Here is a 27,774-nt window from a genome sequence, read left to right as displayed (position 1 = left end):
GGCAAGATAATGAGTACATTTCTTATCAAGCATTGTAGCCTCTTCCTTTGGTTCCCCTTCCCATCCCTTCCCATCCTCCCTCCCCCGCCCCCCAAAGAGTAACATATCTTACACCACAGAACTATTCCCTGGGGGGGGGGTCATTCCCAAGCCCTTGTGTGTGTTAAGCAAACACTCTACCATTGAGCCCCAAATTTAATTTATTCATTATTTTCATTTTGATTTTTTTGGCAGTACTGGAGTTTAAATCAAGACCTTGTGCTTGCTAGGTAGGCACTCTGCCACTCCAGTCATGTCTTCAGCCCAAATTTAATATTAAATAATGAATGAATAAATAAATGGCTAGTAATGTATCTAATCTGTATAATCAGATTACACCTTGAAAAACCACATGATGAAAAATACTAATGAAAGCAGTGACTAACTTTCAGTTTCTCTCTATTCTAGAACAGATACTCTGTAATAACTTTGATTTAATTGTTAGGGACAAAGTTTTATGTTTGTCGGGTTTGGGAAGGTGGTTCAGTGGTAAAGCGTTTGCCTTGTATGCATGAGGCCCTGGGTTCGATTCCTCAGCACCACATAAGCAAAAAAGGAAAAAGCCAGAAGTGGCACTGTGGCTCAAGTGGTAGAGCGCTAGCCTTGAGCTGAAGAGCTGAGGGACAGCGCCCAGGCCCAGAGTACAACCGGACCCCCCCCCAAAAAAAAGTTTTATGTTTGTCTAGTTTATTTCTTCTTACTGCACAAGAAGAAAACTCAGGTGATATGTAATACAATACAAAATGAAATCTTTTTTTTTTTTTTTCTGGTGGTGATGGGGACTGGCCTTGTACGTTGTGTGCCGGCCAAGTGCAGTATTCAGTCAAGCAAAATACCATATAAGTTTTTATGTAGAAATTAGGTTTTGATGTTGCTATTTTAAAAGATTTTAAATACTGTGTAGAAAAACTTCCTTTTACCCTAATACTTCTTTTGCAAATTCACTGCAGCAAACTTCAAAAGCCAGTTGGGCAGCTAGGAAGGCCTCCAATCTCTGTTTAAAAGGTGGTAATGCAGCTGGGTGCCCGTGGCTCAGGCCTGTAATCCTAGCTACTCAGGAGGCTTAGATCTGAGAATTACAGTTCAAAAACAGCCTGGGCAGGAAAGTCTGTGAGACTCTTATCTCCAGTAAACCACCAGAAAACTAGAAATGGTGCTGTGGCTCAAGTGGTAGAGCCTTAGCCTTGAGCTGAAGAGCTGAGGGACAGTGCCCAGGGCCCGAGTTCAAGCCCCATATCCGATCAAAACTAAATTAATAAATAAAAACCTACCAAAAAAACCCCACTAACCTCCCCCTCCAAAAAAAGGAGCCAAGATCTGAGGACTGCAATTTAAAACCAGCCTAGGTGGGAAAGCCCCATGAGGCTTTTATTTCCAATTAACCAGCAAAAAGCAGGAAGTAGTGGTGTAAACAGTAGAGTACCAGCTTGAGCAGATATAGTCAAGGGACAGTGCCCAGGCCCTAAATTCAAGCCCCAACACACACATACAAAATGGTTTTCTGGGGTTTTTTAATCTATCGGTTGCCAGAATTTAACTCAGGGCTCTTTTGCTCAAGGCTAGTGCTCTACCATTTTGTGCCAAAGCTCCACTTTTGGTTTTCTGGTAGTTAATTAGAGATAAGAGTCATGACTTTCTTGCCCAAGCTAGCTTTGGATCTTGATCTTCAGATCTCAGCCTCCTGAATAGCTAGATACAGGCATGAGTTACCAGCACTTGGCCCACATAATATATTTTAAATTCAAAGACAACGTGGCAATGTCCTCTTTAAAAAGCAGTAGAAGCTGGGTGCAGGTGGCTCACACCTGTAATCCTAGCTACTCAGGAGATGGAGAGCTGAGGATCACCATTCAAAGCCAGCCCGGGCAGGAAACTCCGTGAGACTCTTATCTCCAATAAACCACTAGAAAACCAAAAGTGGTGCTGTGGCTCAAGCCGTAGAGCACTCACCTTGAGCTGAAGAGCACAGGGACAGCGCCCAGGCCCCAGACCGACAAAAAAAAAGCAGTAGAAATAACTAAGATCATATAAGATCTCTTTTGAACTATATCCTGTGAGAACATTAGATCTCCTAAAAATGATGAACATGTAAATGTCTTTTGTAAATAAAAAAACTTAAAGTTTATGTTGTTTAAATAAAAAATGAAATTTCCTTTTTTTGTGTTGGTCGTGGGGCTTGAAGTCTGGGCCTGGGCACTATCCTTGAACTCTTCAGCTTAAGGCAAGCGCTCTACCACTTAAGTCACAGTGCCACTTTTTGTTTTTTTTCTGATGGTTAATTGGAGATAAGAGACTCATGGACTTTCCTGCCCAGGCTGGCTTTGATCCGTGACCCTAGATCTCAGCATCCTTAGCAACTAGGATTACAAGCATGAGCCACCAGCATCCGGCTGAAATTCCTTTTTTAAAAAAGCTTTATTTAACAAACTAGGTAAAGTAGGGAGATTATGAAGAGAAAGAGGACCATCTCCTTCTTGACACATAGCAGGTGGGCAGAGAGAGTCTCTTCAACACTAGAATTTCTCTAATGAAAATGAAGGGTCTGAGTTAGTGTTCAGAGGAGGTATTTGAAGTACCATGTGAAAAGCACCTTACAGCACAACAAACTATGGTGATTACTTTATCAGTTTTCTCTTCCCTACATTATTTACTTTGCTCAACAGCTTATATTGCAAGAGAATTTGAGCAGTCAGTTTTCCCTGCATGTCTATACCGATGACACTCATATAACAAAGAAACAAACCAGGGCAACCCGCTGCAGCTCCACATGGGATGGGCTAGCAAGCAGAGACAGTTCACAGGATCTAAGTGAAACAAGGCAGGGACTGTTGGAGCCCATGAATATTTCAGAAGAATAATGACAAAGTATGCCAGATGGGTTCACTTGCAGCTGGCTGACAACTAAATTTCTGAACAAAACCAAATGGTCCCTTACATAATTTATCAAGCCCTGTTTAATCACATTCCACTACCATCCTTCTCTTATCTTTTCTTCTTTAAGGAGCAATGCCACCATCACTTCTTCAAGTGGAACCATTAAGAAGGAACAGAAAAGAGCACCTGTGCCCAGATCTATTGAATGTAAAACAGAAGAATCCAGGTGATGCGACCAATGCAAAAAATGGACAAAAGAAGTGCTATGAAAGCCCAACTATTTTTTTGTTTGTTTTTGTTTTTCTGGGTCCGGTCGTGGGGCCTGAACTCTGGGCCTGGGCACTGTCCCTCAGGTCTTCAGCTCAAGGCTAGCACTCTACCACTTGAGCCACAGCGCCACTTCCGGCTTTTTTTCTTTTTGCTTATGTGGTGCTGGGGAATCAAACCCAGGGCCTCATGCATGCAAGGCAAGTGTTCTACCACTGAGCCACCTTCCCAGCCCCAGCCCAACTATTTTTTAACAAAGAAGTTTAAAATAAGCACTAAAGGATTAGCAAGAGAATAAATACAAATCAACTCAGCTTAGCAGCCAGAAGGAAAAGTTCATCCATCCCAGAGAACAATGGTCTCGGCCTACCTTTGCAGCCTGTCTGTCACTACTGCACATGCAAAACCAGCCTACTTTACTCCTACTCTCTAGTTCTGACAAAAATAAATGAGCATTTACTATGTGCTACCCACTGTTCTAAGTTTAGAAAGCTTTGAACACAATCCCAGGAAAAAGAGGTTACTTAATAATAGATAAATAGAAAACTATTTACAAAAGATAAAAGGTGGTGGCACTCTGGCTCAAGTGGTAGAGTGCTAGCCTTGAGCTGAAGAGCCCAGGGACAGTGCCCAGGCCCAGAGTTCAAGCCCCACCACTGACAATACAAATAAGATAAAATATAAAAAGAATTTGAGCCAGGAACCCTGTGGCTCACGCCTGTAGACCTAACTACTCAGAAGGCTGAGATCTGAGGACTCCTGAGTAGAAAAGCCTTGAGACTGTTACATCCAATTGACTATTCAAGAGCCAGAAGTGGAGGTGTAGCTCAAAAGGTAAAGAGCTAGCCTTGAGTGGAAAAAAAAAAAAAAAACCAAGCTAAGAGACAGTGCCTAGGCTCTGTGTTCAAGTCCCAATTCTGGCAAACCAAAAACAACAACAAACTTGTCCAAAGCAGTCTGACATAAGAACTTACAATCATAAATTCTGCTGTGTTGCAAATTTTTAAATAGTAGACATGTATTACATCTTTTGTTTGTTTACTTTTGTTTTTTTTGAGACGGGGTCTCACTAGAGAGCCCATACTGGCCTCCAATTTACCGTCCTCTTGACTCAACAAGAGCTGGGACTACAGGCATGCAAGATCACACATTATTTCTTTTTTCTTTTTGACAGTCCTGGGATTTGAACTCAGAGCCTTGGCACTGTCCCTGAGCTTCTTTTGCTCAAGGCTAGCATTCTACCACTTGAATCACGGTGCCACTTCCAGCTTTTTCTGTTTGTGTGGTACTAAGGAATCGAACTCAGGGTTTTCATGCATGCCAGGCAAGCACTCTACCAACTAAGCCACATTCTCAGCCCCACATTATTTCTTTCAAATAAAGAATGGCTCATGCCTGTCATCCTAACTACTCAGGAGGCTGAGATCTGAGGATTGCAGTTCAAAGCCAGCCCGGGCAAGAAATTCCATGAGACTCTTATCTCCAATAAACCACTAGGAAACTGGAAATGGTGCTGTGGCTCAAGTGGTAGAGCGCTCACCTTGAGCTGAAGAGCTGAGGGATAGTGCCCAAGCCCAGAGTTCAAGCCTCACGACCAACAACAACAAAAAAACTTCCATATTATATAGTACAGTAAGGCCCTATAAAGTTGTTGATACAATATGGTTTGTAGGACTAAATCTTACCAAAGAAAGGGGAAATACACTCTATGTTGTTTTAGAAAATAAAATGTTTGTTGGGGTTTTTTGGATTTTATTTTTGCCAGTGCTGGGGCTTGAATTCAGGGCCTAGGCACTGTCTTTGAGCTTCTTTGGCTCAAGCACTCTACCACTTGAGCCACAGCACCAACTTCTGCCTTTTTCTGTTTAGGTGGTACTGAGCAATGAAACCCAGTCTTCATGCATGCTAGATAAGCACTCCACCGCTGAGCCACATTCCCAGCCCATTTGTTGGTTTTTAAAGAAAAACATATGCTGGGCGTTGGTGGCTCACACCTGTAACCTAGCTACTCAGGAGGCTGAGATCTGAGGATCGCCCAGGCAGGAAAGTCTGTGGCACTCTTATCTCCAATAAACCACCAGAAAACTGGAAGTGGCACGGTGGCGCAAGTGATAGAATGCTAGCCTTGAGCTGAAGAGCTGAGAGACAACATCTAGGCCCAGAGTTCAAGCCTAATGACAAAAATAAATAAATAAAATAAAAAAATTACTGCAACATGTGGATGACTTTTAACTATCTATTAAAAGAAAGGACTAAATAGAATGGGTTCTTTATGCTTACATTGTTCATGTAAGTGCCTTGGGCCAATTATCTGAGATAAGCTATTACTGTAATCATAACATCTGTAATATCATATATAAAAGGCCCAAAATTGTTCCTGTTTTCATGTAGAATATAGGAAACACATGTTTGTTATTTTTCCTATTAAGTACTAAAGTCCTGCTTTTCATCAGATTAAAGAGGAATGGATACTCTACAGAGGAGAAAAGTGAGCTCTCTGAGATGGTCCCAGTACTAGAAAGGGATTGTACTGCTTCGAAAAGCTACTCAAAGTGCAAATTTTAGGGACTCACTTAACATCTCTAAGTATGGATGCCAACTGCAAAGCAGCTATACACATAAAATATATAATGATCTTTTTTTTTATTATTGTTACCATAGCAAATGAAGTTAAAAAACGAAAAAAGAACAGGCTGAGAATTTAGTTCAATGATAGTGAACTAGACTAGGCCATGGGTTTGAATATATAAGTAACAGAAACATATATTCAACTTTAAAGTTAAGAGTAAGAAAGTGGGCTCGGAAGGTGGCTCAGTGGTAGAGCACTTGCCTTGCATGCTCGAGGCCCTGGGTTCGATTCCTCAGCACCCCATAAGAAAAAAGCCGGAAGTGGCGCTGTGGCTCAAGTGGTAGAGTGCTAGCCTTGAGCCGAAGAGCTGAGGGACAGCGCCCAGGCCCAGAGTTCAGGCCCCACGACCAGACCCCACACAACTGGACCCCCCAAAAAAAAGAGTAAGAAAGTAAGAACCATGTCAGAGTACCCAAAAGAGTATACCTCTGGAAATATCAAAAGAAATGTGGCAATTTGTAGGCACTGGTAGCTCATGCCTGTAATCTTAACTACTTGGGAGGATGCGCTCCCAGGATCCAGTCTATGCAAAAAAAAAAGTCTGTGAGACTTTTATTTCCAATGAACCACCAACAACAAAAGTTAGCACCAGCCTTGACTAAAAAGGTCAAGTAGTAGCATGAATCTCTGAGTTCAAACTTCAGTACAGACAAGAAGAAAAAAATGTAGTTACAATCTGAAAGACTGTCCTAGATAACTAAAGACAGGGATGTGATTTTGTTTTGTACTGTTTTTTCCTTGCTTTTTGTTTTTGTTTTTCTTTTGCTGGTCCTGGGGCTTATACTCTGGGCCGGGGTCTGTCCCTAGGCTCCTTTTGCTCAAGGCTAGCACTATACCACTTGAGCGACAGCACCATTTCCTGTGATTAACTGGAGATAAGAGTCTCTCAGACTTTCTTGACCAGGCTGGCTTTGAACAGCAGTCCTCAAATCTCAGCTGCCTGAGTTGCTAGGATTATAAACATGAGCCAATAGTCCCAGCTTCAGTATTTATTAGTATAATAAGCTGACCTAAGGAGGCGTTCAGTCTGACATCATCACAAAGTATATGTTGTTTTGGGTGTTTTTTTTTTTAAGCAAATCTTTGTATCTTATGAGATTCACACCACATTATTGTGTCAAGCATTTTAAAATATTTAAAAATTTAAAAATAATAGATAAGCCAGGCACCAGTGGCTCATGCCTGTAATCCTACCTACTCAGGAAGCTGAAATCTGAGGATCACAGTTCAAAGCCAGCCCAGGCAGGAAAGTCCATGAAATTCTTATCTCCAATAAATCAGAAAACCATATGTGGCGCTGTGGCTTAAGAGGTAAAGAGTTGAGCTGAAGAGCTGAGGGACAGTGCCCAGCCTCCATGACTGACAAACTAAACTCCATAGTAAACGCTCTACCTATGCTAACATCCAATAGCAGATGGTCTCTCCCTCCTTTCCCTCCCCCCCTCCATTTCCTCTCCCTTCTTTCCTTCCTTCTTTGTAAGTATTTGTTTTCAGGGCTTTTGGGGTTTGGTTTTGTTTTATACTAGAGTTTTAACTCCCACCTACTAGGCAAGATGCTCTACCACAGAGACAAGGCTCTAGCTTTATTTTTGCTCTTTATTTTCTTTTACATCTTATCTACCACTAGAGCCATGACTCCCATTCCAGGTAACTCTACCACATGAGCCATACCTTCAATGATCATTAGTGTTATTGTGTTTTTTTTCAGATAGTTTTTGCCCTGGTTGAGTCTGGACTAGATCCTTCTATTTCCATTACCCACATCACTGGGATGGCAGGTATTTCAACATGAGATTTTTCCACACAGGTAACTTGTATGCATTCTTCTAGAGCAATTCTAGATGACCTGAAAATTCTATGTAGGAATGGTCAGAACCCAGCACAAATATCTTCAGACAACATTCACATATATGTATATGTACATCTACCTACCTACCTATTTATCTATCTTTACATAAACCCCAAAACACACTGTTCACTGACTTATCGAATATAGATGAATACCAAATGCATTCTAAACCCTCCCAGAAAAACAACTGTAAGCTTTAACCAAAAACTGAAGCTTTGCAAAGCAAAATGAAACTAGATAAATTATTTATTTATTTATTTATTTTGGGTATGGTCATGGGCCTGAACTCTGGGCCTGGGCGCTGTCCCTCAGCTCTTCAGCTCAAGGCTAGCGCTCTACCACTTGAGCCACAGCACCACTTCTGGGTTTTTTCTTTTTTGCTTATGTGGTGCTGAGGAATCGAACCAAGGGCCTCAGGCATGCAAGGCAAGTGCACTACCAATGAGCCACCTTCCCAGCATGAAACTAGATAAATTATTTACCCATATCTTTGTAACTCAAAAGTAATCTCAGCTAGGAGCTGGTGGTTTTCGCCTGTAATCCTAGCTACCCAGGAAGCTGAGATCTGAGGATTGAGGTTCAAAGCCAGCCTGGGCAAGAAAGTTCATCAGATCCTTATCTCCTTTTCACAGGAAAACAGAAAGTGGTGCTGTGGCTCCAAGTGGTAGAGCACTAGTCTTGAGGGAAACAGCTCAGGGACAGTGCCCAGGCTCAAAGCTTAAACCCACAACCAAAAAAAAAAAAAAAAAGGTAATCTCAGGTATACTCTGGGGAAGGATCAATGTTTTTCTTAATTATGTTATCTCCCTTATTATACTAGTTTTTAAAAGATTTAAATGAATATGCATGAAAACTGGGTTCCCTTAACAAAATAGAAGGGGCAAAAAAAGATAAAAATGAGTGAGCTAGTCTATAAACAGGTAGGCGTTATAATGGAGAACACAAAGAAACCTAGGCCTAGGGACTGGGAAAATGGCTTATGCATGCATGAGGCCCTGGGTTCAATTCCTCAGCACCACATAAGCAGAAAAAGCTGGAAATGGTGCTATGGCTCAACTGGTAGAGCACTAGCCTTAAGCTGAAGAGCTGAGGGACAGGTCCCAGGCCCAGAGTTCAAGCTTCACAACCAACAGGAAGGGAGGGAGGGAGGGAAAGAGGGAGGGAGGGAGGGAGGGAGGGAGGGAGGGAGGGAGGGAGGGAGGGAGGGAGGGAATCAATCTAGGCCTAAAGCCTTGAATTCAATTTCTAGCTCTATCACTTGCTTGCAGATATACACATTAATACTGGTAACTACAATCAAGACAAGGTGTGGAGAAAGTGAATTCTCCCTGCAATAAAAGATTATAAAGCTACACTAGCCAAGCACTGGTGGCTCACACCTATAATCATAGGTACTCAGGAATCTGAGATCTGAGGATAGGGGTTTGAAGCCCCAGCAGGAAAGTCTGTGAGACTCTTATCACCAATAAACAACCAGAAAGTTGTGTGGCTCAAAGTTGGTAGAGAGCTAGCCTTGAGCAAAAGAGCTCAAGGACAGTGCCCAGACTGTGACCTCAAACAAATGTGTGTGTTATGTGTGTAGCTACACTAATACTATTGTTATCACAAGTTCACAAATTCATTAACTGACCTCATACCTACCCTCTGTTCCTTCTTTGTACAAATGCATGCCACCATGTTTGTTACCTGGATCTTATTATGCAGCCTGTCTCCATTAACCCAACATACAAGAGCCAAACTAACTTGCATCTGTCCTATCTCTTCCATCCATCTCCATCTTCCCTACTTCTACTGCTACTATCTTAACCTTGACCCTTCCTCTCTAACTTGCCTTAGAAATAGCTTCCTATTTGGTTTCCCCACTTCAAATCTTCTCAGTTTAATTCCATTCAACATCTTTCATCCAGATTGATATTCTCCAAGCATAGTTTTGAGCAAGGCTTCCCTGTTCAGAGTTGTTTTGTTGTTGTTTTTTGTCCATCGTGGGGCCTGGGCACTGTCCCTCAGCTCTTCAGATCAAGACAAGTGCTCTACCACTTGAGCCACAGGGCCACTTCCTATTTTCAAAGAGGCTTATTGGAGGTAAGAGTCTCATGGACTTTCCTGCCTGAGCTGGCTTTGAACTGTGATCCTCAGATCTCAGCCTCCTGAGTAGCTAGTATTACAGACATGAGCCACCGATGCCTAGCTCAAGGGTTCTTTTCTATCCTTCAGTGCAAGCCCTCTTCACAGTCTAGCAGGGATTATCAAAATCGCTTCCTTCTCATCAGCTACTCTTCTCCCTCTCCATAATGAAACTGCCCCTCTAGGCTTTTATGCAATGCTAATCTGTTTGCATTAGATTAATTCCATCTTATATGACACATTGTGCCTAACAAATTTTGACCCAAAATGATCTAATCATAGCAAAGGAGTCAAGGAGGGAGGAGGAAAAGTTAAATCTCTTCTGGGGAAGGTGTGCCAATGTGAACCCTGACCTCCTGCCACCATTTTGTTTCCTTGGGAGCAGCAAATCCCAAAGATAGTGCCTAAAGGGCTACAGTGAAATAAAGCTGGAGTCCCATGCAAAATATACCCCCCAAAGAGGCTTTTGTTAGATCATACGAAACAGCCAAATTCCATCTTTTCCTAGTTCCTCTTTAACATAGAACCACAAGTTTTGAGTTTGTTTTTTTTGTTTTGTTGGGGGAAGGCAGGGTACGTGTGTGTGTGTGTGTGTGTGTGTGTGTGTGTGTGTGTTACACACGCTGGTACCAAGGCTTGAATTCAGGGTCTAGACTGTGTGTGTGTGTGTGTGACACACGCTGGTACCGAGGCTTGAATTAAGGGTCTAGACATAGTCCAAAGCTTTTTTGCTGAAGGCTAGCACTCTACCACTTAAGTCACACCTCCATTTCTTTTTGGTGGCTAATTGAAGATACAGAGTATCATGGACTTTCTTGCCCAGGCTGGCTTTGAACAGTGATCCTCAGATCTCATCCTCCTGAGTAGCTACTATAACAGGCATGAGTCACCTCTGCCCAATTTGTTTTGTTTAAGAAAGGGTATCACTATGGAACGCAGACTAGCCTCCACCACTCAATTCTGCCTCAGCCTCCAGAGCGCTAGGATCACATTTGTGTACCACCACGCAAGGCTTACCCATTACTTTTTCAACAACTGGATTTTATTTATTGGGCTATTTACAGATTTCATATACTAAATCAGTGGCAATGGCTTAGACAAACACACACACACACACACACACACACACACACACACACACACACAAAGAAACAAACAAACAAAAAAAAAACCTTACTGGGTTTCTTGAATTATTACTGTCATTTAACCTCAACAAAGTAGTCTCTTTGTCATGTGGCTAATGACCAGAATTTTTTTTTTTTTGGTCGGTCATAGGGCCTGAACTCTGGGCCTGGGCACTGTCCCTTAGCTCTTCAGCTCAAGGCTAGCACTCTACCACTTGAGCCACAGTGCCACTTCCAGCTTTTTCTGCTTATGTGGTGCTGAGGAATTGAACCCAGAGCCTTATGCATGCAAGACAAGCACTCTACAATTTTAAAACTAAGTGTATGTGGGCATGCCACATTTTTGCAGTACTAAGGATTGAACTCAGGACCTTACACTGTTAGGGAATTTAGTTTCTACATTAATTTAAACATACAGCCAGGTGCTGGTGGCACATCCCTATGATCCCATTCAGGAAGCTGAGTTCAAAGTCAGTCCAGGCAGGAAAGTCCAAACTCCAATTAACAACTATAAAGTCTGAAGTGGCACTGTAGCTCAAGTGGCAGACCACTAGCCTTGAGCAAAAAGTTTCAGGAACAGTATCCACACCCTGAGCTCCAGAACACAATGCGTGAGCGCCTGCACACACATGTAGAAATACTCCCACCCTTACTTTGTCACTAACTTTATTCTCCTCCCTCAAAAAAAAAAAATCCACAAAAAGGGGGAGGGGGGAGCTGAGAATGTGGCTTAGTGGTAGAGTGCTTGCCTACCACTCACGAAGCCCTAAGTTTGATTCCTCAGTACCACATAGACAGAAAAAGGCGGAAGTGGCTCAAGTGGTAGAGTATTAGCCTTGAGCAAAAGCAGGTCAGGGGCAGTGCCCAGGCCCTGAATTTAAGCACCAGGACTGGTAAAAACAACAACAAGCTGGGCACTAATGGCTCATGCCTACAATCCTAGCTACTAAGGAGGCTGAGATCTGAGGATCATGGTTCAAAGCCAGCCCAGGCTGGAAAGTCCATGAGACTCTTATCTCCCATAAACCACCAGAAAAATGGAAGTGGTGTTGTGGCTCAAGTGGTAGAGCGCTAGCCTTGAACTGAAGAGCTGAGGGACAGTGCCCAGACCAGAGTTCAAGCCCCACAACCGACCAAAAAAGAAACAAAAAACACAAACCTTTGTGGCTACTAACAAAACTAAATGAGTTCATTTCTTTTTGTCTGTTCCTGCTTTTTTTCCTACTCTATATTACATATCTGATAAAGTATCTATAAAATGTCAGCTTGTTTATTATAATGGTTAAAGCACAATTTTCCCTGAAAAAGTCTGCTGCTCAAGCAGGACATCCCTTGAATACCTGTAACTTCACACACCCAAGAGACAATAGGGATTAGTAACAACAAAGTCTCTTGGGCTTCCTAAAGCTAAAAGTCTCTTAAGTTTTAGCTCCTCCCTAAATAAGCAAATTTCTTTGTGAAACTTTGCAAGAATGTTTTACTCCTAATACAGGGAAGGAACATACTTAGACACACTCATTAAACAAGTTACTATTAGAAAATATAGTTAGATATTTTGGACAGAAATACATTAAGAAAAGCTTTTGAGAGAAAAGATATTTACAAATCTCATGCTCATAGTTAACTTTGAGTGTTCTCTTTAATTCTAAAAATACGTTTTAAGGAAGCTTAAAGCTTTAGGTTGTGGTATAAAGAAATCTAAACCAGCTCGAGAGAAACTCAATGGCCCCTAAACTCAACAAAGCAGCAAGGTCAAAAGACAAAGGTCAGGGAACAGGGTGGAAAGTAGTTCCCACCCTAGAGGGAAAATAGCTTGTCACTATTTCAGAGGTATTCAAAAGCCATTCAGTTTGGGGTAACTAAAATAATAGAGCGATTTCCATTTTCCTTTAAGTGTCAAGACAAATTGGAATATTAAGAATTCATTTTCAACAATGAAATCCACCTCCTATATAACTAATATAAGCTAATAAAAATAATTCATTTTGAAAAGTAAGCAATTTAAGTTTATTTTCTCCTACATTTGAAAAACAATCTCACACATACACAAGACTTCTTGAAAGACTTTCAGATAAAAGCTGTCAACAGATTTCATTAGCAGTATAGTTCAATAAGGTACAGAAAGAAATACTAAATGCATACATGTCAACCAACATCTCACATCAAGACCTCTGGCCCCTAATGAATCACCAAGGCATGCTTACTTCCTAGCCTTATAGCTACTGAAAATGACAGTTTCACTCCAGCTTAGAGTTCTCACTCCAGGAAATAGTGAATAATTTTGTTGAACTTCCAGCAAGTAGTCTAGACATTTGTGTAGGAGACTCTGGTTTCTCCAATCAGCAATTAAATATGGGGGCTCCAGGGCCAGGGTATTCATCTGGCTATATCAGCACAAAGTTCTGTCCTCTAAATGTCAACTTTGTGTTACCAACTTCTACCATACACCCATTTGAAATCTTCTTCCATTTGTTCCTTTCTCTGAGGACAAGATGGCTTCTTCCAAATGGTTCAGGGCACTGTGAAGAATGGGCATGCTGGCACACATAGCTTTCATGTACTTCATTAAAATTTGATTGTAGCTAGGGCTGCCAATGAAAAACAAGCACTGCTAGACAGGAGTGAGATCCACCAAAGAAAATAACCAAACTTGGCATCCTCACCTCACAGCACCAATGTCTATGTTATAATGAACTGTGAAATCACCGTCATTGTTCTTGTGAACACTAGCACAAAACAAATGAAGTATCAAAGCTCATATCCCTGGAGTTGAGCCAGGGTTGAGATCCAGACAAAAGTTTATTTACTAAGAAAAAGAATAGACTTGAGACAGGAGATGGAAACATTTTTAAACAATCTGTTATCTTGTTATCCCAGGCATTTAAATTTCCTTAAAAGTTAAGGTTAAATTGAAGATAAATGAATCTAGAAAATAACGCACTGTGATTCTAAAGGTGAATCATACATTAGCTTAAATCTGTAACAGTCTAAATTCCTACTGATTGGACTACTCTTATTAAAGTCAGTACTTTGTTCCCATGGAATGACAGCTGATAGGCCAGTGCTGATTTTCACCAAAAAAAAAAAATTTCCATGTCTAGGAACTACCTAAGAAAGAATATGTGGGGCTTAGCCTCTCCGTAGCCATGTGTTCCATTCCCAGCACCCCACACAATACAAGTGAGGCCCACCTACTCCCCACTAAACCACCCTCCAAAAAATCCCAGTTGGTCAAGGAAACAATGCCTCTTTGCTCTTTTGGTCCTAACCTATATAAAAAGAAAAAAAAAGAAAAAGATAGAAATTCAATATATAGGAAGAATATTATTTTAGCATAGTGTCCCTGATGTTTCAAAGGACTAAAAAAGAAGGGAAAGGTAAGAAAATAAAATGTTAGAAATAGACAGTATGGGGCTGGGAAGGTGGCTCAGTGGTAGAGAACTTGCCTTGCATGCATGCCCTAGGTTTGATTCCTCAGCACCACATAAGCAAAAAGAAAAAAGCCGGAAGTGGTGCTGTGGCTCAAGTGGTAGTCTTGAGCTGAAGAGCTGAGGGACAGCGCCCAGGCCCAGAGTTCAGGCCTCACGACCAGACCCCAAAAAAAAAAAAAAGAAAGAAATAGTATGAAGCCAGGCGCTGTTGGCTCAAGCTTATAATCCTAGCTACTAAGGAGCTGAGATCTGAGGATCACAGTTCAAAGCCAGGCTGGGCAGGAAAGCTTGTGAGACTCTTATCTCCAATAAATCATCAGAAAACCAGAAGTGGTGCTGTGGCTAAAGTGGTAGAAAGCTAGCTTTGAGTGAATAGCTGTGGGACAGCACCCAGGCCCAGAGTTCAAGCTCCACAACTAACAAAACGAAAGAAAGAAAGAAAGAAAGAAAGAAAGAAAGAAAGAAAGAAAGAAAGAAAGAAAGAAAGAAAGAAAGGAAGGAAGGAAGGAAGGAAGGAAGGGAGAGAAAGAAAGGGAGAAAGAGAGAGAGAGAAAGAAAGAGAAAGAGAGAGAGAAAGAGAAAGAAAGAAAAAGAAAATTAATCCCTTAATCCCTTTATTAGTATTAATCCCTTCTGCTTCTGATAAAGGATATAGATTGGCATTAGAAGATTTACTGGACGTATCCTGCCCATGTAATTGTAACCCCTCTGTACAGTATCTTCACAAATAAAATAAAAAAAAAAAAGAAGATTTACTGGACGGTGTAGACAAGGTGGCCGAGTGGTTAGGGCGATGGACTGCTAGATTTACTGGCATTGGAATTTTTTGCCCAAAGAACCACAAGTTTTTATACAAGAAGAATTAAAAGAAAGAAAGAAAAAAGGGAACATAGCCAGGGGCTGGTGGCTCACACCTGTAATCCTAGCTACTCAGGAGACTGAGATCTGAGGATCACGGTTCATAGCCAGCCCAGGCAGGAAAGTCCCTAAGACTCTTATCTCCAATAAACCACTAGAAAATCAGAAGTGGCACTGTGGCTCAAGCTGTAGAGCACTCGCCTTGAGCTGAAGAGCACAGGGACAGCGCCTAGGCCCCCCCAAAAAAAGGAAGTGGTTTCACAAAGATGAAAATAAAGATGATATTGAAGAAAGGATTAGGGAACAGAAAGTACAAAGCTCATGAGCAATCTTATGTTAAATTGTACAAATTAGACTACGAAAAACTTAAGTTTCTATATTGCTTCCACACTACTGTGTTAAATAAATGACAGAACAGACTGTTGTACTAGAAAGGGGATGGATGGCGAGAGGTAGACAAACTATATGGTCTTCAAAGCAGAAATCTGAATTCAAGGATGGGCAGGTGAAAAGTATGTAAAACAGATGAATTTTCAACAGAAAGCATCTGGAATCTAGAAAACAGACTACTGACAAGCCTCTTCAAACAAAATCTCTTTAAACTAAAGTTTATAGTTCAAAATATATACAGGTCCATAAGCTATGTTTAAGGATTCAGCACTTCAGTCAACACAGCTAGAGTTGAACTTAAAAGACTATTATCCTCAAGTTATAATTCATCTCATTTTTATTGCACCCTGTAGGTTAGTTTCCAAATCACCCATATTTTGTAATTTGAGAAAAAAATAATGTATCTAGAAACAATCTAGATTAGAGTTAAGCATTGAGAAACACATTCGCAGACTGGGAAGGTGACTATGTAGCCTTTACTGTCCAGATGACCCTGGGCAACAACTTATGAAATCTTTGTCTCCTTGTGTGTCAAATGAAGTGACACACAAAAGACTTCCAAGTGAGTGGGAGAATCAAATAATATGTTTATAAATCAATGGCCAAAGATCACACTTGATAAATGTTAGTGATCTTCTTAGCTTCATGGTATATATAGGTCATTTCCTGAGGTTACTTCTGACTTAATAATGCATATATTTGGCTAGGTGCTGGTAGAGCACTAGCCTTGAGCTGAAGAGATGATGAGCTACAGGACATTGCCCAAGCCCAGAGTTCAAGCCCTATGACCAATCAAAAAAAAAAAAAAGCATATATTTTTAAAACTTTAAGTTAGCTTTTTTAGCTTTTTGCACCAGTAACGTACACAATTTTATAGTAAAAATACAAGATTACTCTCAGGTGCTAATGGCTTATGCCTGTAATCCCAGCTTCTCTGGAGGCTGAGATCTGAGGATCACAGCTCCAAACCAGCTCAGGCAGCAATTTTTTTTTGGGGGGGGGGTCCAGTCGTGGGCCCTGAACTCTGGGCCTGGGCGCTGTCCCTCAGCTCTTCAGCTCAAGGTTAGCGCTCTACCACTTGAGCCACAGCGCCACTTCTGGCTTTTTTTCTTTTTGCTTATGTGGTGATGAGGAATCGAACCCAGGGCCTCATGCATGCAAGGCAAGCGCTCTACCACTGAGCCACCTTCCAAGCCCAACAGGCAGTAAATTCTTATCCCCAATTAACAACCAAAAAAGCTGAAGTGGAGCTATGGCTCAAATGATAGTGTTAGCCTTGAGTTCAAGCTCCCATGGTAGTGGCAGCAAGAAAAAAGATAAGAGAGACAGACAGACAGACAGAGGGGGGGAGGAAAAGAAAAGAAAGAAAAAAGAAAACACAGGCACCAATGGCTCATTCCTAGCTAATTCAGAAGGCTGAGGTCTGAGGATCTCAGTTCAAAGCCAGTCCAAATAAGAAAGGCCTAAGAGACTCTTATCTCCAATTAAGCACTAAAAAGCCGGAAGTAGAACTGTGTTCAAGTGATAAGAGCACTAGCCTTTAGCAAAACAACTCAGGGATGCCATAAAGACCTAAAGTTCAAGCCTCAGGACTGGCACAAAAATTAATAAGTTAGAAACTAAAACTCTCTTAGGGAAAAGAAACAATTTATGCCAAGGAAAGTTAGTAGGCTGGGTACCAGTACTCATGACTATAATTCTAGCTACTCAGGACACTGATCCAGAAGACTGAGGTTTGAGATTCAATGCTAGCACAGAAGAAAAAGTCCATAAGACTCCAAAATAACTATTTTAAAAAAAGCCCTACTGGAGTCATGGCTCAAGTGGTAGAGAACAGGCTGAACAAGAGCGAGGCTCTGAGTTCAAATTCCAGTACTAGAGGGGATAAAGAAAAAAAAATAGATAGCAAAACAACTCAGTGAGAAAAGCAGAATTTTTTTAAGTTGAAGTGGTATTTTTGTGTAGCAATTATCCATCAACAGTCTTTTTTCTTTTTATGACATAAGGTCTTAATAAATAACCCAGGCTTCTCAACCCAAGCCTCCTACTTCAGCCTCTCAGTGTTGTGATTATGGACCTGCACTACTAGAACCTACAAAAATATCTTAGTAAGTATTCTTTGAGGGCTAGGAGTGTAATTCAGGGATAGAGCATTTGCATAGCATGTGTGAGGCCTAAAGTCAGATCATAGCATCTAAATAAACGAACAGTTGGGTGCTAATGGCTCATGTCTATAATCCTAGATATTCAGGAAGATGAGAACCGAGGATGGAAATTTGTAGCCAGCCCTAAAAGTCCATGAGATTATTCCTAAGGAACTAGCAAAAAGCAGGAAGTGGAAGTGTGACTCAAGTGGTAGAGCACCAGCATTAAGTGAAGAAATTAAGAATAGCCCTGAAATTAAGAATAGCCCTGCTTTCAGGCCACTAAATAAGTAATAAATAAACAAAAGCAGGCCAGGTATGGCGGCACATATGTATAATCTCAGCACTCAAGAGATTGAAGGAGGGGCTGGGAAGGTGGCTCAGTGGTAGAGCGCTAGCCTTGAGCTGAAGAGCTGAGGATCAGCACCCAGGGCCAGAGTTCAGGCCCATGACCGGACCTAAAAGAAAAAAAAAAGAGAGAGACTGAGGGAGCTGGACTGGGAATATGGTTTAGTGGTATAGTGCTTGCCTAGCATGCATGAAACCCTGGGTTCCATTCCTCGGTACCATATTCACAGAAAAGGCCAGAAGGGGTGCTGTGGCTCAAGTGGTAGAGTGCTAGCCTTGAGCAAAAGAAGCTCAGGGACAGTACCCAGGCCCTGAGTTCAAGCCCCAAAACTGCAAAAAAATAAAAAGAGATTAAGGTGGCAGGATTCGAAGTTGAAGACCAACCTATATTGATTTCCATAGTGGATGCACTAATTTGCATTTCCACTAACAATTTATAAAGGTCCCTGTCTCTCCACAGCCTCATCAGCATTAGTTATTGATTTCTTTTTCTTTTTTTTTTCTCCCAGTTCCTAGGACATATACTCAGGGACTGGGTATTGTCCCCAAGCTTTTGTACTCAAAACTAGCATTCTTCCACTTGAGTCACAGCTCCACTCCTGGTTTTTTTGTTTTTTGTTCGGTCCTGGGGCTTGAACTCTAGGCTTGGGCGCTGTCCCTGCGCTCTTCAGCTCAAGGCGAGCACTCTACCACTTGAGCTACAGCGCCATTCCAGTTTTCTGGTGGTTTATTGGAGATAAGAGTACCACGGACTTGGAGCTGGGAAGGTGGCTCAGTGGTAGAGCGTTTGCCTTGCATGCCTGAAGCCCTGGGTTTCATTCCTCAGCACCACATAAGAAAAAAGCCAGAAGTGGCCCTATGGCTCAAGTGGTAGAGCACTAACCTTGAGCTGAAGAGCTGAGGGACAGCGCCTAGGCCCAGAGTTCAGGCCCCACGACTGGACCCAAAAAAAAAATTTTTTTTTTTTTAAAAAAGAGTATCACGGACTTTTCTGCCCAGGCTGGCTTTGATCCATGATCCTTAGATCTCAGCCTCCTGAGTAGCTAGGATTACAGGAGTGAGCCACCGGCGCCAAGCAACACTTCTGGTTTTTTTGTGCTTAATTAGAGTTAAGAGTTTCAGGGACTTTCCTGTCCTAGCTGGGTTTGAACCAGATCCTCAGGTCCCAACCTCCTGAACAGTAAGGATTACAGGTGTGAGCCACCAGTGCCCAGCTTTGTTATTGTGAGTTTTTGTTTTGTTTTGTTTTTTTGTTGGTTGTGAGACTTGAACTCTGGGCCTGAGAGCTGTTCCTCAGCTCTTCCGCTCAAGGTGAGCCCTCTACCACTTGAGCCACAGCCCTACTTCCAGTTTTCTGGTGTTTAATTGGAGATAAGAATCTCAAGGACTTTCCTGCCTGGGCTGGATTTGAACTACAATCCTCAGATCTCAGACTCCTGAGTAGCCAGGATTACAGGAGTGAGCCACCAGCACTTAGCTATACTATATTCCTCTCCCTTTCTCCTCAGATTTGTCTGCCCAGGCTGACTTCCTCCACAGATATTTAGAGTTTCAGTTCTCTACCTTATTACAGGCTATGCTAGGTATCACAGGGCTTGTATGCGTGTGTGAGCATGAGTGTGTTTCTGTGTGTGTGCCAGTCCTGGGGCTTAAACTCAAAGCATCACATTCTCTCCTTTAGCTCTTTTGCTCAAGGCTGGTGTTCTACCACTTAATCCACATCTCCACTTATGGATTTTTGCTGGTTAATTGGAGATAAGAGTCTTGGGGATTTTCCTGCCTCAGGTATCTTCCAACAGAGATCGTTAGATCCTAGCCTCTTGAGTAGCTAGAATTCCAAGTGTGAGTCACCAGTGTGCCAGACTTATAACTTTTTATTTTTAACAAGAGATTTTAAAAACTAAAACAGGCATGAGGATACATCCTTGTCACTCCAGCACTCCAGAAACTGAGGAAGGAGGATTTCAGATTGGAGGTCAGCTTGGGCTACATTAGGAAACTCTCTCCAAAAAATTAAAATTAAAAAAAAAATTAGCCTGGCGCTGGTGGCTCATGCCTATAATCCTAGTAACTCCGGAGGCTAAGATCTGAGGATAGTGATTCAAAGCCAGCATGGGCAGGAACATCTGGGAGATTCTCATCTCCAATAAACCAATAAACCACTGGCGTTGTGGCTCAACTGGAAGAGCACTAGCCTTGAGCTGAAGAGTGAGGGACAGCACCCAGGCCCAGAGTCCAAGCCCCACGACCGGGAAAAAAAAAGTAGGTGAATGGTACGATGCAATGCACAAGGCTCTGAGTTCAATCCTCAGTAATTTAAAAAAAAACAACAACAAAAACTAGTTGTTATGGGATAATAACATCTTTATGTTTGTGTGTGTGTGTGTGCACATGTGTGCATTTGCATGCATGCCAGTATTGGGGCTTGAACTCACAGCCTAGGGTGCTGTCCTTTAACTTTTTAGCTCAAGGCTGACTCTAATCTTGAGTCACACTTCTTGCAGCTTTTTGGTAGTTAACTGGAAATAAGAGTGTTTTAAGGCTGGAAATGTGACCTAGCTGAAGAGTTGAGGGACAGCGCCCAGGCCCAGAGTTCAGGCCCCACAACTGACCAAAAAAAAAACACTAAAGTCTTGATAACTTATTTATCATAAGGTCTCAGTCTACTTAACTGGATATGACATATGTCCTTAATTTTATTTCAATGTCCTATCACCTGCAGAGCATGGATTCTAGCAACATGTTTATGTTAAGAAAAATCCTGAAGAACAACTGGCAGAATTTTAAGTTAAATAGAAGACAATGAAAACTTCAACAGGCAAGGTAACACTGTGCTGGGAGCATGGCTCAAGTGGCAGAGCGCTTTTCTAGCAAGCACAAAGACAGAGTTTAAACCCCAGTACCATTTTTAAAATTTTTAAAAATAAATAAAATACAGTGGAATAAAAATAAATCATTTCCTAACTAGCAATGACTTTGAAAGTAACACAACAAAACTGAAACAATCTTCTGGCTAATTTGCCTGCCTCGGTGCTATGAGCTAAAGTTTTGAGGGTATCTCTGAAAGTGGCACGGGCTGAAGATCGGTCTCCTGTGAGGCCAGGTTGAGAAGCAGTGGAATCTTTAATGGAAGGTAATCAGGTCACTGGGGGACCTGCCCTCAGAAGAATTATTATTGAAAGAGTAAGTTGTTATGCAAAGGGCAAACTAGGTCCAAGTGTCTCTGGCATCCTGTCTCATCATGCCATCTCTTCTGCAAGCACCACTGTGGTGCCATATACCTTTATGCTTTCACTAGAGGCCATTCAGACAGAATTATCTGGATCTTGGACACTTCACCTCCAAAACTATGAGTTAAATAAACTATTTCTTTTTTTTGGGGGGGGGGTGCTAGGAAGGTAGTTCAGTGGTAGAGTGCTTGCCTTGCATGCATGAGGCCCTGGGTTTGATTCCGTAGCACCACCTAAACAGAAAAAGAAGTGGCGCAGTGGCTCAAGTGGTTGAGCTGAAGAGCTGAGGGACAGCACCCAGGCCTGAGTTCAGGCCCCACAACTGGCATAAACAAACAAACAAACTGCATATTTTTTAAATACCCAGCCTTGAGGATTTTGATATGGTAACAAAAAACTGATACACATACAGCTTCAATTAAATAGTCAAGATTATTAGCTGAAAAACTTTCTCCTTTCTTCCTCTCAACTACTGTCCACACTGGGTGTGTGCATACGTTGTGTGCGCACATGAGCACATGTGTGTGCTGGCAGTGGGCCTTGAACTCAGGGTATTCAGGCTCTTGCTTGGTTTTTGTACTCATGGCTGGTACTCTACCACTTGAACCACACTTCCAGTCTAGCATTTTGCTGGTTATTTTGGAGATGAAGGTGTCCAGAACTCATCTGCCCTGGCTGGCCTTGAATCATATCCTCCAGGTCTCAGTCTCCTGAATGGCACAGATTACAAGTATAAGCCACTGATGCCCAGTTGGTGACCCTTGTTGATCTTGGTGAGAATTTCCTCTTAATCCTCTCCACCTAGAGTTCCTGAATGTCTTCATACCCAGAACCTCAGTAGTTTCCTCTCTTTTCTATCTACTCACTCACTAAGAAATTTCATCCAGGGCTGGAAGGTGGCTCAGTAGTAGAGCGCTTGCCTTGCATGCATGAGGCCCTGGGTTCGATTCCTCAGCACCACATAAGCAGAAAAAAAAAAGCCAGATATGGTACTGTGGCTCAAGTGGTAGAGCACTAGTCTTGAGCTGAAGAGCTGAGGAACAGCACCCAAGCCTAAAGTTCAGGCCCCACAACCAGACCCCACCCCCCAAAAAAGAAATTTCATTCAATTTTACCCCTTTAAATGTTTACTTACAGGCCAGGCACTGGTAGTTCATGCCTGTAATCCTAGCTACTCAGGGGGCTGAGATCTGAGGATTGCCACTCAAAACCAGCCTGGGCAGGAGAGTCTGTAAGACTCTTCTCTCCACTTAAACACTCAAAACCCAAAGTAGCACTATGGCTCAAAATGGCTGTGTACTACACTTGAGCAAAAAGAGCTCAGGGACAATGTTCAAGCCCTGATTTCAAACCTCACAACCAACCAAAAAAAAAAAAAAGAAAAGTGTGTATGCACACACACACATACACACACAGAACCTCTCTGCAAACAGATGCCTGCCCCATTTGAAAGTCTAATAGACACTTCAAACTTAACTTTTTCTTTTTCTTTTTTGGTGTGTTGCTAGTCCCAGGGCTTGAACTCAGGGCCTAGGTGCTGACCCTGCGCTCTTTTGCTCAAGGCTATCCCCCTACCACTTTGAGCCATAGCTCCACTTCTGGGTTTGTTTTGAGTGGTTAATTGGAGAGAAGAGTGTCATGAGGACTTTTCTGCCTGGGCTGGCTTCAACCCACGATCCTCAGATCTTAGTCTCCTCAATAGTGAGAATTACAGGTATAAGCCACCAGTATTCAGCCTTGAGCTTTTTTTGCTCAAGGTTAACACTCTACCATTTGAGCCACAGCTCCACTTTCAGCTTTTTTGGGTAGTTTACTGGAGATGAGAGTCTCATGGACTTTTCCCACTCAGGCTTGCTTTGAACCTAGATTCTCAGATCTCAATCTCCTGAAGTAATTAGGATTATAGGTGTGAGCCACTGGCAACCCAGACAAAATTGTTTCTGATCCAAGACTAGGGCTCAACGTCAGTATCTGACGCTTTTACTCTTTGGCTGGTGCTCTACCACTTGAGCCATGCCTCCAACCCCAAACTTAACATTTCTAAAACTGAACTAGTCTCTAGCCTGCTTTTCTATTAGTCTTCCTCTTCCAGTAGAAATGCTTATAATTGATCAGGACAAAAATCTTGGGAGTCATCTTTGATCATTTTTTTCAAAGAATGCACACACTCATACAATTCATCCACAACACTTGTGGGTTTTATCTTCAATACATAGATAGAATCTGACTCTTTCCTGCCTGTTACCAAGCCATTTCCATCTATGAATCTCTCCCCGATCCTCTCCTCTCAAGGAGAGAATCCTAACCAGACTTCTTCTACCCTCAACCTTCCCTTATGTCACCAAGCCATTTCCACCTATAGTATGAATCTCTCCCCGATCCTCTCCTCTCAAGGAGAGAATCCTAACCAGACTTCTTCTACCCTCAACCTTCACTTAACATGCTCAATAGAATAACTACAGATACCTTTTCAGATGGTACATCAGTCCAGGGGCCCATGCCTGGAATCCTAGCTGAGAGATGAGAGATGAGGAGGCTGAGAGATGAGGATCAGTTCAGAGCCATCCCCCAGCACCTCCCCAAGAAAGTCCTGTGAGATTCTTATCTTCAATAAATTACCAAAAAGCTGGAAGTGGATCTGTGACTCAAGTGATAAGAGTGTTAGCCTCGAGCAAAAAAGGCTGAGCCAGGGCCCAGGCCCTGAGTTCAAGCCCCAGGACCAGCAAAAATGAATAAATAAAACTTTAAAAATTAAAAAACATCAGCCGGGCGCTGGTGGCTCACGCCTGTAATCCTAGCTACTCAGGAGGCTGAGATCTGAGGATCGCGGTTCAAAGCCAGCCCGGGCAGGAAAGACCGTGAGACTCCTATCTCCAATAAACCACCAAAAAACCGAAAGTGGTGCTGTAGCTCAAGTGGTAGAGCGCTCGCCTTGAGCTGAAGAGCTGAGGGACAGCGCCCAGGCCCAGAGTTCAAGCCCCACGACCGACAAAAAAAAAAAAAAAAAAATTAAAAAACATCAGATCTTATCAGTACTCTTCTCACAGTAAAAGCCTAAAAATTGTCTGTTTGGCCCTGCCAGGGAAGAACCTTTTTTCTGTCAAGAGCCACTGGATATTTACAATGCCATTCAAGTACCTTACAAAATTATCAATATCAATATAGGCAGTCCAGCCACAGGCAGCCAAGAGTGCCAAGAAATGTGTCTATCCTGCCATGTTGACTTTTTTTTTTTGGTACTGAGAATTGAACCCAGGAATTTGCACATGCTAGGCAAATGTTTTTGGTTTTTTTTTTTCCTTTGGTCAGTCATGGGGCTTGAACTCTGGGCCTGAGCGCTGTCCCTCGGCTCTTCAGCTCAAGGCTAGTGCTCTACCACTTGAGCTACAGCACCACTTCCGATTTTCTGCTGGTTTATTGGAGAGAAGAGTTTCACAGACTTTCCTGCCCGGGCGAGCTTTGAACTGCAATCCTCAAATCTAAGCCTCCTGAGTAACTAGGATTACAGGCATGAGCCACCAGCACCTGGTGGCAAATGCTTTTGCCACTGACCTACATCCCAGCCCTATACCAAATGATTTCTAGGACCATACATATACATATATATATATATATATATATATATATATATATATATATATGATTGGATAGCCAAATGTTCCCAATCTCTGCACCTATAAAATCTTCCCACCCATTCCTCTATAGTCTTACTTCACTCCCCTCCTTCCTCAGTAGCATCCACACTGGTCTCCTTGTTGTTAGGGAAAACTACACACTATCTCATTTCAGGGTCTTTGTGTTTGCTGTTTACTGCTACTAATGCTGTTTCCCTAGGGCTTACACAATCTACATGACTTGCTTCTTTACTTCCTTCAGGATCTCTGCTCAAATGTCACCTTCTCCTAGAGGATCATCAGCTGGGAGATGAGAGCACTGTATGGCAGTGCATATGATTAATATATGCTAGACCCTGAGTATAATCCTCAGAACCAATATAAAATAAAATAGTATCACAACTCTACCAATCCACCAATCTTCGGGATTCTTCTAATCCCATTTCCCTGTGTTTTAAATTTTATTCTAACCTTGTTTTGAGAAAGAATTTCACTACGTAGCCCAGGATGGCCTCAAACTCCAGATCTTCCTGTCTCTGCCTTCCAAGCATTAAGATTATTATAGGTGTGGACTACCATGCCCATCATTCCTGGATTTGTTTTCTTCAAAGCTGTAACATCTGGCAGGCTATATCTTTATTATTGCCATGTACTAGGATGTAAGCTCCATGATAGCAAAGATTTTTTTTTTATTGCTTTGTTCACAGCTGTTCCTACTGCCTAAAACACAAGTAGAGGCCTTCGGAAACTATTTGTTGAAGTCAGGTACCGGTAGCTCATGCCTGTAACCCTAGCTACTCAGGAGGCTGAGATCTGAGGATCACAGTTCAAAGCCAGCCTGGTTAGGAACATCCATGAGACTCTTATTTCCAATTAACCACCAGAAAAATAGGAAGTGGTGCTGTGGCTCAAGTGGTAGCTTTGAGCTAACCAGCTGAGAGACAGCGCCCAGGCCCAGAATTTGAGTAAGCAAGCAAGCAACTATTTATTGAAAGAATGGTACTGAAATCTTAACAAAGAATATTATTACCCAAATACATCAACTATTACAAGAAGCAGAAACACCAAACAACCACATACACACTATTGCAAAAGGAAAAACAGTGTGTCTTTAAATGTACACCAAAAATCTTTTTAGCTAGACACTGGTGGCTCACATCCGTAATCCTAGATACCCAGGAGGCTGAGATCTGAGGATGGCAGTTCAAAGCCAACCTAGGCAGGAAAATCTGTGAGAATTATCTTCAATTAACTACCAGAAAACCAGAAGTGGTGTGTGCGAGCACTTGCCTTGAGCCAAAGAGCTCAGGGACAGTGTTCAGGCCCTATTGGAGATAGGAGTCTCATGGACTTAGGCTGACTTTCAACAGCAATCTCAACCTCCTGAATAGTTAGGATTACAGGTGTGAACTACAGGTGCTCAGCTTAGGTTTTTTGTTGTTGTGGTGTGTGTGTGTGCGCGCATGCTGGTACTATAGCTTGAACCTAGGCTGGGGCACTGCCCCTTAGCTTTTTCTCTCAAGGCTGACACTCTACCTGAGCCACCTCTCCACTACTGGCCTTTTAGTGCTTAATTGAGAGATAAGAATCTCTTGGATTTTCCTGCCCCAGCTGGCTTCGAACTGAAAACCTCAGATCTCAGCTTCTGGAGTAGCTAGGATTACAGGCGTGAGCTATCAGAGAGTGGCTACTATTTAGTTTTATTAAGCCATTTACACTAAAGAAACCTAGGTCACTACAAGCATTTCTCTTTTATTCATCACCATCCATAGAAAATCTGCAAATGAGCTCAGTGCCACAAAGTGTAGAGCACTTAGGAGGGGTAGGGGAAGGATCATAGAAAAAGAAGCTAATTCTCTCACCTGTCCCAAAAGAGAACTCTCTCCAAATCTATCTGCAAACCATTTTTCCCCCTAAATTTTTACGATTACATAACTGCACATACAGGAAAGTAAAACCTGGTTAGTCTATGTTTCTTTTCCAAAAAACGAAAAAAAAAACGAACACTAGAACTACTTAAGTTTTTGTTGAAAACGTTTTATTGTGAGGCTGACTTAATCAAAAGATCCTGACTCTACCCAAGATGTGGGATGGCCGGGAACTGTATTTTAAGGCTGAACAGTTTTGTTTACTATTGTTGATTATTTAATACTGTACATTCTTCCCAGTCCTCTCCCTTCCCCCACCCAAGAAGAGAGAAAATCCACACTGGTTTAAATAACCAATAAGGAATGCTATGTCCAAAGGAAGCTGTTCTCTAAGGCTATGACCTAAGTGTTTAGCACTGACAGAGATAAAGTTCAGAAGGTAGATGTCACTTGTGGCACCCATTTAAATAACAAATCAAGGTTTGGATGCATTGGAACACGCAGAACGCAGAAAGAGGTGAAAAATGAAACCAATCGCTTCTCTCAGGCCTTCCCACTGTGCCCTGCCCCTGTTCCCCCAGCATCCCTTAAATGTCAGCTTTCCAGCGTCGGTCCCCTCGAAGCTCAGCCCTGCATTGCGCCATCACACGAGTCATGAGGGGGGGACCAGTGTCCCCCCCAGGAAACCCCAGGCAGTGACCCACCGATACTCTCAAATGTAGGGGTAGATGGGAGGGGGGGGATATGCAACTACTTCAACTCAGAACGGTACAGGCAGCTGTCAACAAAGCATCAGGACGGGTTCCCCGGCGGCTCGGGTCCAAAGGCCCCCGTGGGCTCCGGGTGACCAGCCAAATCGCCAGGATTCCAAAGGGTGACTCGACCGTCATCGCCGAACCCAAAGGACAAGGGAGGGAGGGGCAGGTGAGCGCGGCGCACCCGACAGCAGTCCAGGATGAAGTCCAAGCAGCCTCCGCCCGCGCCG

At 42.5% G+C, this 27,774-nt stretch overlaps 1 protein-coding gene across 1 annotated transcript in view; it reads right to left on the bottom strand.

Annotated features, from left to right (window-relative positions):
• The window catches only part of Dennd5b (DENN/MADD domain containing 5B), a 164,433-nt gene extending 136,754 nt beyond the window's left edge, over positions 1 to 27,679 (bottom strand). Inside the window, exon 1 of the mRNA XM_013033412.1 lies at positions 27,562 to 27,679. Within this exon, the coding sequence (XP_012888866.1) occupies positions 27,562 to 27,679 (118 nt within the window). The remainder of the gene's footprint in view (positions 1 to 27,561) is intronic.
• Positions 27,680 to 27,774: the final 95 nt, after the last annotated feature.

This window comes from Dipodomys ordii, unplaced genomic scaffold (assembly GCF_000151885.1).
Source record: "Dipodomys ordii isolate 6190 unplaced genomic scaffold, Dord_2.0 Scaffold167, whole genome shotgun sequence".
In the NCBI taxonomy this organism is placed as follows: Eukaryota; Metazoa; Chordata; class Mammalia; order Rodentia; family Heteromyidae; genus Dipodomys; species Dipodomys ordii.
The sequence above is the reverse complement of the archived record's forward strand: the minus strand, read 5'-3'. Positions and strand labels throughout refer to the sequence as shown.